We start from the raw sequence: 12,500 nt of genomic DNA on the forward strand, positions 1-12,500 counted from the left end.
ACTTGACAACCGATGGTGGTGTGTTTACATCCCTGTAACTTAGCGGTTCGGCAAAAGAGACCGATACAATAAGTACTAGGCTTACAAAGAATAAGTCCTGGGGTCGATTTGCTCAACTAAAGACGGTGCTCTAGCATGGCCACAGTCAAATGACTGAAATAAGTAAAAGAGCAAAGAGCAAGGGTGTGATTGGATTGTGGAAATCACTTAAAAACAAATAAGACCTATCACAAAAGTGGCTGGTTGTAGCCTTTGTATGTGTGGGACTTTTGATCAGGCAACAACAATACTTGAACACAAGTTTGTCACCATCATGTATGTATAGAACTGAAGGACTAGCTTCCTATATTTGCATTGATTTGTTATTGTACAATTGTACTGTGCAATGTTTAGCATGCATCGTGCCAGTGGCACATAAAAGGCACCATTCAAGTGTGGTCGTTACCAGCGTCACCTTACTGGCACTCGAGCCCCGTGCTAGTAGGGTGCTAAGAGCACCATCCGAGTGTGATCGTTGCCAGAGCAGCTAACTGGCTTCCGTGCCGGTGAAACGTTAAAAGGCACCATTCGAGCGTGATCATTCCCAGCATCGCCTTACTGGCTCCTGTGCCAGTGGAATGTGTAAAAAGTTTCGAGCAAGGTCATTGCTAGTACCACCTGACTGGACCCCATGGTGGTGGCACATAAAAGCACCCACTACACTCTCGGAGTGGTTGGCGTTAGGAAGGGCATCCAGCTGTAGAAACTCTGCCAGATCAAGATTGGAGCCTGGTGCAGCCATCTGGTTTCACCAGTCCTCAGTCAAATCATCCAACCCATGCTAGCACGGAAAATGGACGTTAAAACGATGATAATGGTGGTGGTGATGATGATAGGTGCAGGCATGTAAAATAATTTATTATACACTAAAATTACTATTTTATGATGAAGGCTGTGAAATGGCCATAACCTTACAGATATTAAGTGGTTAAATAAATATATTCTCCTTTCATACCACCTGATTTTTTTGGTTTATGTATGCATAAATGTATATATATTATTATTTTATGTTTCAGCCTTAAGGCTAAAACCATTTATTGTAAATTTGAAGTTAATTGGGATTTTACAATTTTGACCCTTCACTAAATATTGAGTATCCCATCAGCAATTGTTACACTGTTATTCTTAAACACACTTTAAAATAGTATCCTCAATTTAACATTTATATAAATGCTTTATATTGCAGTAAAGAAATCCTATGATGTTACTGTTGAGGTCCAATATCCTTTCTCAAACTCCAGGTCCGAAGAATTTTCAGCTGAATTTGAAAAGGAGGTAAACTTTGTGCTTTAATTTTTGTATCTGTCTTGTCTCTCTGCCTTATTTAATTTTTATACTAATTTTCTGTGCCACTCAATATTGTATATTTATTTAATGATTTATTCGTCTTTACTTTAGCAAGTGCATGCTGTCACCGTTTCATTGAGGTTTAATAATAAGAGTTATCTCCCATACTTGCTAGCTTAAAATAATAATGGTAATGAACTTATTGCATACAGTATCCATGTGCACTACAACTCATCAGAAAAAATAGCCAGAAGTGCATGACCAGTACATTGAATAATACATGAACAGTACATAGAATAATGCACAGGCTGTTAACAGTGAATGAGTCTAGCGTCAACCAATAAGGTCTTTGTCAGCCACTCTCCAGCTATCTGTTATGGTTATAGTACATCCACAATAAGGCGGCGAGCTGGCAGAAACGTTAGCACGTCGGGCGAAATGCTTAGTGGTATTTCGTCTGACGTTACATTCTGAGTTCAAATTCCGCCGAGGTCGACTTTACCTTTCATCCTTTCGGGGTCGATAAATAAAGTACCAGTTTCTCACTGGGGTCGATGTAATCGACTTAATCCGTTTGTCTGTCCTTGTTTGTCCCCTCTATGTTTAGCCCCTTGTGGATAGTAAAGAAATATATAGTACATCCACACTTAGAGTTTGCATCACTTGTATGGAACCCCTATCTTGCTCAGAATATCAATCTTCTGGATACTTGCCATCAGGCATCTACCATATTCTGAACGTCTTGCTTTCCTGGGCATGGACAAATTAATGCTCTGACATCTGGCTACTGACTTGGTAAACACCCACAAGATAATCTACCATCTTTCCCACAACAATCATGGACACCCTTTTAAATTCCATATGTCTACAAACAACTCTCTATCTCTCTCCCCCCCCTCCATCCCTTTTTGCAATCACACAAGCTGTTTAACTGAATCACTAATAAGGGACAAAACCTGATATTACTCTGTCTTTATTTTCTTGGGACTGTTGCACTCCATACAAACTTGTAACAATGAGATGGGTGATGAAGTGAAAACGACTGACTGCTCTTCTCACTCATCCAAAATAATTTATTTCTTATTGTGACTCTAATTTGTTTCCGTACATCCAATTTTCTTCACTGTACAAAAAGGTGACAATATTTCTCAAATGTTAAAGATGTTTTGAATGCAAAATATGGAAATCAAAGTCAATTGATTGTTATATGTCATTTTACTCACTATTTTTTCAGCTAAAATCATTATACGAGAAAGTTATGAAAAATGTCCAGATAAAAGTGAATATTAAAAAGCTGAAGTATGTCATATTTTTTTATATTCTAAAAAATATATTTTGGGAGAAATATAAATATTTCTTTATAGGTAACTCATTAATTAAATTAATAGTGACTGGCATCCGTGCTAGCGGGGTGCAAAGAGCACCATACGAGTGTGATCGTTGACAGAGGGGCTAACCGACTTCCGTGCCAGTGGCACATAAAAGGCACCATTTGAGTGTGATCGTTACCAGCGTCGCCTTACTGGCACTTGTGCCCTGCTAGTAGGGTGCCAAGAGCACCATCCGAGCATGATCATTGCCAGAGCGGCTTTCTGGCTTCTGTGTCGGTGGCATGTAAAAGGCACCATTCGAGTGTGATAGTTACCAGCATCGCCTTACTGGCACCTGTGCCAGTGGCATGTATAAAAAGATTTGAGTAAGGTCGTTGCCAGTACCACCAGACTGGCCCCCATGCTGGTGGCACGTGAAAAGCATCCACTACACTCTCGGAGTGGTTGGCGTTAGGAAGGGCATCCAGCTGTAGAAACACTGCCGGCGTAACTTCGGTATAAGTACCGGAAGTACCGGATACATTTCAAGAAAGTGTTTTTTTTTTATATATATATGGGGGGTTAGGGTTAGAGGTGGGAGAAAAGGGTTTCTGTTATCTTCAGAAAAGTAAACAAAATCACTTCCGGTACTTATACCGAAGGATCGCCACACTGCCAGATCAAGATTGGAGCCTGGTGCAGCCATCTGGTTCACCAGCCCTCAGTCAAATTCGTCCAACCCATGCTAGCATGGAAAGCGGACATTAAACGATGATGATTATTATATTTGATTATAGAATCACATGCAAGAAACATATTTTCCCTAACAATAATTTACTCTTTACATATCAAAAGTTTATATTCTCACACCCCATACATTATGATTTTCTTTTCAGGCCTGGCTTTTCTTTTAATGATACTGTGGTTCAATTCAGAATGATTCTCATTGAATATATAAACTCTGATGACCGTGAATCAGTTACAAGTGAATATCCAGTAAAACGAGTCATTGAAGATGCTTTGTTTCAAAACACACTCGGTGAATTTAAGGCATCTCACCGGCAGTTCCAATTTAAAGGTAATATTTGAAGATTTTTACTTTTTACAACATGGACTTTGAGCATATTTTTTGTCCAATAAATGTTTCATCAGATTATAGTGTTAGAATTGACTGTCTTCTCATTGTTCTGCATGACTCTTGTATTACTGACTTTATAGCTATTCATTTGCTTTGTGTTTCTTGCAACTTGTGTACTGAATAATAACTGTGAGTAAATCTAGTTAATATATGAATTAATAGGAAGTTAATGTCATTTAGCTTACGTTTAGACACAGGTTCAAGTCTCATCTTTGAAAAGCATAAAAGCTGATAATTATAGGAATGATGCCAAATGGTTTGGTAAATGCTGTATATGACAGTTTGGTAAATGTTGTAGACTGTAGTTTGGTAAATCTATTTCTTTACTGCCCACAAGGAGCTACACAAGGAGGGGACAAACAAGGATAGACAAATGGATTAAGTCAATTATATTGACCCCAGTGCATAACTGGTACTTATTTAATTGACCCTGAAAGGATGAAAGGCAAAGTTGACCTCGGTGGAATTTGAACTCGGAAGGTAGTGGCAGACGAAATACCGTTAAGCATTTCACCTGGCGTGCTAACGTTTCTGCCAGCTCGCCGCCTACGCAAAATAACTGACCTTCAGAGTTAGAGAATTCTCATAAATCGAGTATTTTAGCCCTTCACTTTATGATACTCAAATGGTTAGGCTATATTCAAATCAGGATTCCTTTGTGCTGTGGTAATGTTTTATCAAAGGAGTCTGCTTGTAGAGCTATAGAGACTCTCTTTTGTTTGTTGCTCCACGTACATTCCATGTGCATCATCTCAACTGCACATGAGTAAAAAGTGATCATTCTTTGTACTAAAACTCAGTGTAATATCAGTGTCAGTGTTCAGCTCTGTCTATCTGTCTTCAGCAGCAATAAATAATATTTATTTTTCTGGATTCGCAATAATATATATATACATATATTTCCTTCAGGGTAAACCGGTAGGCAAGGGCCATGAAACTAGTCACATTAGTTAACTTATGTGAGCCAAATTCTGTCTCGTCCCAGTGTAGAAGGGCTTCTCTATGTATTGATTTGCTTGGGAGAATCTTGTGTCATGTTCATTCAATTCAGCTGCAGCTTCAAAAAGGACCGATCCTGCGGCAAATCTTTCTGTTGGTAGTTCTCTGTGCATGCGCATGAGGGAATTTCCGGCGGCCTACCGGAAGTAATCCAACTCTTACAACACACATTGTTTTTTTCTCATTGATACCTAACTGATTCAGAAGATCATACTCTGATATAAAGAGCAACCCTTGGACGCATACCACTAGTGTGTCTTACAACATGCCTTGAAACATTCAGCATGTTTTAAGACATAAGTCACTCCAATATATTTCTCTTTTATCTTCATGCACCATTCCTCCATCTTGAACTTGAAAGTTGTTCAGTTAGTTCACTTCTGAAAATCAGGTGGGTGACTATATAACACTTTGTTAGAGTGGCTTAGTGGTCAGGGCATTTGGCTCACGATGGTAAGGTCGTGAGCTCAATTCCCAGCAACGTGTTGTGTTCTTGGGCAAGACACTTTATTTCATGTTGCTGCAGTCCACTCAGCTGGCAAAAATGAGTTGTACCTGTATTTCAAAGGGCCGGCCTTGTCACACTCTGTATCATGCTGAATCTCCCTGAGAACTACATTAGGGGTACATGTGTCTGTGGATTGCTTAGTCACTTGCACATTAATTTCATGAGCAAGCTGTTCCATTGATCGTATCAGCTGGGACCCTTGTCGTCGTAACCGACGGAGTGCTCCATGTCAGAGTACTTTCTAGTAGACTACCTGTAAGTATGTGTTTAACCCAGGCAAGTGTATGAAGCTGTTTATCAGCAGTCATATACATTGTTGCAGAATGGTTGACATATCAGTAAACCTAGTTTGAGGATAAAATATTTAAATTATGCCTCCCTGCTGATGATGATTGTGCATGCGCATAAGGGGCTTCCACCAGATCTCCGGAAAGCTCTAATTCTATGCGCATGCATGGGTGAATGTTCCACAATGGCGTCTAGAACCAGGCTTCACTACACATGAGTTTCAAGGAAAAGAATCAAAAATTATTTAAAATTGCATTGGAAATATGTGACTGCAGGCTGGGGAGATGTGTTGAATCACAAGTCTGAACAGGAATAAAACTGATGTTCTAGAACAGTGGTCAGCAATTGTTAGATGATTGAAGTGCTCTTTGTATTCTTTTCAAAAATTTTATCCAGTTAAAGGAATTTAGAGTCATTGAGTAGTTGCTAGCTTTTAGACAATATTTTGTGTTATGATTTGTTAGAACTTTTGCTTACATATACATTGCTAGTGATGGAAAAGGTGGGGGATATATGGGGATATTGTTATATGTAGAATGTGTAACAAGGATGAAGGTCTCTGGAACACTTGAGAGGTGCCGGTTTTATCTTGTTACATTAAATTGTTTGTCGAATAGAAAACCAAGACTTCGAATATCTTTAGCAGCAATAAATAATATTTATTTTTCTGGATTCGCAATAATATATATACATATATTTCCTTCAAACCGGTAGGCGAGGGCCATGAAACTAGTCACATTAGTTAACTTATGTGAGCCAAATGCTGTCTCGTTCCAGTGTAGAAGGGCTTCTCTACGTATTGATTTGCTTGGGCGAACTTTGTGTCATGTCCATTCAATTCGGCTGCAGCTTCGAAAGGGACTGATCCTGTGGGAAATCTTTCTGTTGGTAGTTCTCTGCGCATGCGCATGAGGAAATTTCCGGCGGCCTACCGGAAGTAATCCAACTCTGCGCATGCATGCTGAAGACTTCCAAAATGGCGTCACTACAAATGTGATATAACATATATACAGGCCATTGGCAAATGATAAAAAAAAGACCAAACAAATCAAAAGTGCATCATTACTAAAAGAAGTTGTTGATCCCTGTGCTAGAACAGCATATCAATCTTTATAACACCATGTCATTAAATAGTGTCTATAATATTGATTTCTAATTTAGGCACAAGGCCAGTAATTTTGAGGAAGAGGGTAAGTTAATTGCATCAACTCTAGTGTTCAACTGGTACTTATTTTTGTATCCTCCTCAAAAGGATGAAAGGCAAAGTCGACCTCGGTGGAATTTGAACTCAGAACATGAAGAGGGAGAAAGTGACACTATGCATTTTGCCTGTAATGCTAACAATTCTGTCAGCTCATCACTAACAGTGTCTATAATATTACAAATGAGACTGATTGGAGAGTTGGGAGAATCGCTAGCATGCTAGGCAAAATGCTTAGCGGTATTTCATCGTATTGGCGGCGAGCTGGCAGAAACGTTTGCACGCCAGGTGAAATGCGTAGCCGTATTTCGTCTGCCGTTACATTCTGAGTTCAAATTCCGCCGAGGTCGACTTTGCCTTTCATCCTTTCGGGGTCGATTAAATAAGTACCAGTTACGCACTGGGGTCGATATAATCGACTTAATCCATTTGTCTGTCTTCGTTTGTCCTTTCTGTGTTTAGCCCTTTGTGGTTAGTAAAGAAATAGGTATTTCATCTGTCTTTATTCCCTGGGTTCAAATTCTGCCGAGGTTAACTTTGCCTTTCATCCTTTTGGGGTCAATAAAATAAGGACCAGTTGAGAACTGGGGTCAATATAACTGACTTTCTTGCCCCTGAATTTGCTGGGCTTTTGCCAAAATTTGAAACAAATATTACAAATGAGACAAAGAGACAGAAAATCATACCAGAGCTTTTTAATGCTGTTTATAATATTCCATATCATAGATAATATTGGGTCATCATTTATGGATAATTTTGAACCTTTAATAATATGTTTGTCCAAATGTTTTTAGTTACGTTTGTTTTTATATTATAGTTGCATGTAGTAGAAATTCAAGTTTTCTTTTTTTAATGCCTGTATGTGGTTGCATGTGTAAGTGTGTATAATAGTTGATCATCAATAAGTTATATTTTAGTAAGAGCTTGTTCTAGTTTTAACGTTCATTGCTTTGATAACAAATTCAAACTAGTTTATAATTCAGAAATACTGAATTTTGGTGGGTAAAAATATTAAAAAAAAAAGAAAGAACTATGACACAAAATAAATTAGTTAAGATTCTGTATTGGTTCAAATCTACGACAGATGTACCTCCTTGATGCTGCTTGATCCACATCAAGTGAAATAGATTTAGAGAGGAAATATGCTAAGAGGAAATATGCCTCTCATCAGGCAGTTTAAAAAAAAAATCTTTTCATAAACCCAACTCATGACACCACCAATTGTTAAGGTTTTCCATAATCCATCACAGCATAAAGGAAGGAAAAAGTAAACAAAATATGTTTTAGTCAAATGAAAGAGTAAAACATGGAGATGGTTCAAAGTAGGAAGGGTGGGGTGCTCTTAAGAATAGAAGATTCCGTAATTAAAATGGCTTTAGAAACCTACCTGATTTATGTGTGTATATGTGGTGGTAGTTTTAGAAGTGACTGCAATACTCAGTAGCTGACAGGATCAGGGAAAATAATAGCTTATATGATGTGTTTGTAGCGTGTTAGTAAGTCTTTGTCACTAAAGATAGATCCCGAGTGAAATAGGAAAAAGGAGATGACTGATGAATTCAGTGTGTCTATGAATGAGGAAGGCTCAATAGATTAAATTAGATTAATTAGATCAATTAAATTAGAGGTAAATGTGAAGCTTTTAATACATGATGATGCTGAATACTATATCATGGTAGAAGAGTTGACTAAGAATCTTGAACTCATAGAAGAATCAGAGGACAAAGACAACAGGAAGAATTACTGTAAGTCTGTCCAAATCTTAACAACATAGTAGAACAGTCAAGCCATTCATGCTAATGTTGTTGATGGTGGTGCTCTGATTAAGCACAACCTATGATTGAATGTTTTCCATCTGTGACCATCCCATCTTTTACTCAGAATTAGTGTAGATTAGATTACATTATCCTGTTTTTGTTTTCTCGAAATGGTTGGATGTAATGAGGGAGATTTGGCTGCTATGGTGTATGGTGGTGATGGTAATCATGTTACTGATAATAGGATAGAATGAGATGACTGGGTGTGGCTATTTGGACACGGGTGATTTGGCATGGCTGACAAGATATTCAATCTGTTTTGGCAACTGTACATTTTGGCACTGGAGGCAAACACACATGTGCAAAGAAATATACTCATCACTCTCTGTCTGTCTGTCAGTCTGTCTCTTATACACACACACACACACACACATGTGAGAGTGAGAGACAATATAATTTATTAATAATTGAACCTGATCAACATCAATATTCTCGCTAATCATCGTATACATATATGAAGTGCAGCAGAAAGTTAAATGAAGTTTAATAGTTTTGATAACTAGAATAAAAAATAAATTTTTACAGTGCCCAAAAGGTCCTAGAGAACAAAGCATTTGATGACAAATAAGTCAATGTCAAATCAGCCGTGCCAAAACAGCTGTGGCAAAATATCTGATACCCGTAATAGGAATGGTAACTTAAAAAAGAACCGTTTTAATGAATCTTGTTTATACAAAGAAATGTTTGTTCAATTAGGTAGAATATTTCAGAATTATTTAGAGTACATATGTCTCATCTGATAAATATTGGAAATTTCTTATTTTAAGTATTTCTTATTTTAACCACTGATAACCCCCTCTCAAGAACTGAATTCTCAACTCACATGCAGTTCTAGATATTATTCTTATAGATTTCTTTCTGATCCTTATTTTTTATTCCCCTAGAGGTCACAGATAGAATGGTACGTAGTAGTACTGTGTTCTATGTTCTACTGGCTATATTTATTGTGGCCATTGTTGCTGTTGGAGTCTGGATTTACTTCAGAAAGTTTCGGCGCAGGGAATCACCGTGAGTTGGCAGCAATTTATTTTGGCTTTTTTTTTCTGCTATATTACTAATAGATTCGAGTTTAGCTTTACCATCATCATCATCATCATCATCATCATTAGTAAACTAGACATTAGTATGGCTTCATCTCAGAGGTCAAGCTATACTAACGATAATTTAACCCAATCAGTTAGCTAACAGACTCCTGGATGAGAGATATCAGTGTGGCCTTATTAGTGACATAGTGGTCAGTTGATTAAGAGAGAAGCCTGTTGATATAGTTGATCCTGGGGGAGGTTTAGGGACATTGTTGTTGCCTGAGTAAGAGTGTGTCAGTTATATGGTAGTCACATGACTAAGAAAGGGGTCAGTTACACAGTGGTGTCTTGAGTAAAAGTAGGGTGGAAAGTGATGAGATATTCATCTGAAATAGAAATATCCAAGTTGAATAGAAAGAGTCACACTTATCCTAAATTAGTGTTTTTCAGAAGAGAATCAGAGGATTGAACCCTCTATGTCACCTGCTCTGATAGATCAGGGAATCCTACACAACTTTTACTGCAAACAACAACTCTATCATCATCATCATCATCATTGTTATTATCAACATTAGCATTCTCTTCCTGTTCCTGCTCTACCATCATTGTCATTCTCTTTACCATCATTCTCATCACCATCAACATGCTCATTCTAAACATCCTCTTCCCCACCTCTACCACCACCACCACCACCACCACCACCACCAAAACCACCACCACCACCACCACAACCACCACCAAAACCACCACCTACACCAAAACCACCACCACCAAAACCACCAGCACCACTAAAACCACCACCACTGCCGCTGCTGCCGCCACCACCACCACCACCACCATGCTCATCTTCATCTTAAACCATCAGTTGCTTTATACATTAACTCTAAATTCAGTACACAAGAGAAAATACAGAATAAGATTCTATATATTCTAGAATAACTGATATTTTGATAAGGAAATCATATGATAATGTGCTGCATTAAAATACTGTATATTTGCATTGAGGCTATTTGAATGCACGTGTGTGTGTGCATGTGTGTGCATGTCTGTATTTGACCAGCTTTTTTAATGATACTCTATAATTCCTTGCAGAACTCTAAACTCTGAACATAATGACTGGAATACAATACAACAAACAACTAATCCTGCTTACAGTCCAACACTTATCCGAAGACCTCCTCCACCCATTCCAATTGAAGGTAGGAACTTTTCTAATTTCTTGTTCAATCCATGATAAAGATCATAATTTAACGTCTGTTTTCTTTGCTGGCATGGGTTAGATGGTTTGACAGGAGCTAGCAAGCTGAAGGCCTGCACCAGGCTCCAGTCATGTTTTGATATGGTGTCTATGCCAACCACATTACAGAGTATACTGGGTACTTTCTACATGACGCTGGCATGGGTGCCTTCATACACGGTGTCAGCATGGGTACTTTTTTATGTGGGTTCTATACAGTTGCTTTTCCATGTGGCTCCAGCGTGGGTGTCCTGAACACAACACTGGCATGATGCCAGCACAGGTGCATTTTACATGGCACCAGCATGGGTGCTTTTTACATGGTGTCAAAACAGGTGCTTTTTATATGGCACCAATACTTGTGGGATGTGGATGCACATGGCTTAGTGGTTAGGGTGTTGGATTCATGATCGTAAGATTGTGGTTTTGATTCCTGGACTGGGTATGCATTGTGTTCTTGTGTAAAACACTTCATTTCACATTGCTCCAGTCCACTCACCTGGCAAAAATGAGTAATCCTGCAATGGACTGGCGTCCTGTCCAGGTGTGGAATATATTCACCATGAAACCAGGAAACTGGCCCTTATGAGTCAGCAAGACTCAAGAAGGTAACTTTACCTGTACTTTAATCCCTATGAGATCACTAAGTGGCTTGCAAGACAAGGACATCTCAGCTGAAGAAGGGAGAGAAACTGAGAGAAGTGGCCATGTGTCAGGTGAAAAGTTGGAATATGACAGAGGTTCAGGGATAGTTGTCTTTCAACTGAAGAGATTAAGAGATTAAGTAGCTATGATTAATGTAAGGCACAGAACTGTATCTATTTTAGTGGTTAGGGTTTTTGGACACACAATCTTAAGGTACTGATTTTGATTCCTAGACTAGGTGGCATACTGTTCTTGAGCAAAACACTTCATTTTATGTTGCTCCAGGTCACTCAGCAGAAAATGAGTACCAGTAATAGCTGGAAGTTAACCCTGCAATGGACTGGTATCTCCATTCAGGAGAGAGTACTGTACTCTTGGTTGTTCATATGCCATACAAACAGGGATAAACTGTAACCGAAAGAGTCTGTAGGATTGTAGCAAACTTAAGACCTAAGTTTCTATGGCTTTTGGTTTTGTCTGATGTACAATAGATGCCAGGAATGTGTCTCTTCATGATTATATATCTAATCTGAAATCTCGATTCACAGTTTTATTCTTTGTCATGCTATTGTTGTTTGATTCCAGGTCAACTTAGTCCAGCAGAAGTATGATTAAAGGTATCTTAGCCTTGGCCATTGCGTTTTCATTAGGATATAATGTATTTAGAACTGCATTAGCTAACGTGTCTCATTTTAAAGAAAATAATGTATGATCAGGGGAATATTTCATGTTATTTCTGTCTGAGTGATTATATAGAGGTTCAGAGATATTAATTGTTAATACAGATAGTCTGAAGATGATACTGTTTATTAGTACAGACAGGTACTATTTGTTGACTGATGAATGTACTGTTTGATACCTCAGACAGATCAAGGTACTGTTTGTTAATACACATAAACTGTTGTACTATTTTATTTTATACATGTAAACTGAGATAAGCTATTTGTTAAGATAGACATGCATAATTACTAAACGGTGCACTAGTGATGGATCTGTCTTAGCATGC

At 38.3% G+C, this 12,500-nt stretch overlaps 1 protein-coding gene across 3 annotated transcripts in view; it reads left to right on the plus strand.

Moving 5' to 3' along the window:
• LOC115214963 (sushi, von Willebrand factor type A, EGF and pentraxin domain-containing protein 1) overlaps nt 1-12,500 on the plus strand; it is a 226,501-nt gene that overhangs the window by 212,518 nt on the left and 1,483 nt on the right. For 2 of the 3 annotated variants that reach the window (XM_036504662.1, XM_029784063.2), the window contains 5 exons: nt 1,226-1,314; nt 2,561-2,625; nt 3,533-3,714; nt 9,472-9,595; nt 10,705-10,811. In XM_036504662.1, the coding sequence (XP_036360555.1) occupies nt 1,226-1,314; nt 2,561-2,625; nt 3,533-3,714; nt 9,472-9,595; nt 10,705-10,811 (567 nt within the window). The remainder of the gene's footprint in view (nt 1-1,225; nt 1,315-2,560; nt 2,626-3,532; nt 3,715-9,471; nt 9,596-10,704; nt 10,812-12,500) is intronic. The other variant, XR_003881945.2, reaches the window with a different exon arrangement.

The sequence above is a fragment of the Octopus sinensis genome, linkage group LG1 (genome assembly GCF_006345805.1).
Source record: "Octopus sinensis linkage group LG1, ASM634580v1, whole genome shotgun sequence".
Classification (NCBI taxonomy): domain Eukaryota; kingdom Metazoa; phylum Mollusca; class Cephalopoda; order Octopoda; family Octopodidae; genus Octopus; species Octopus sinensis.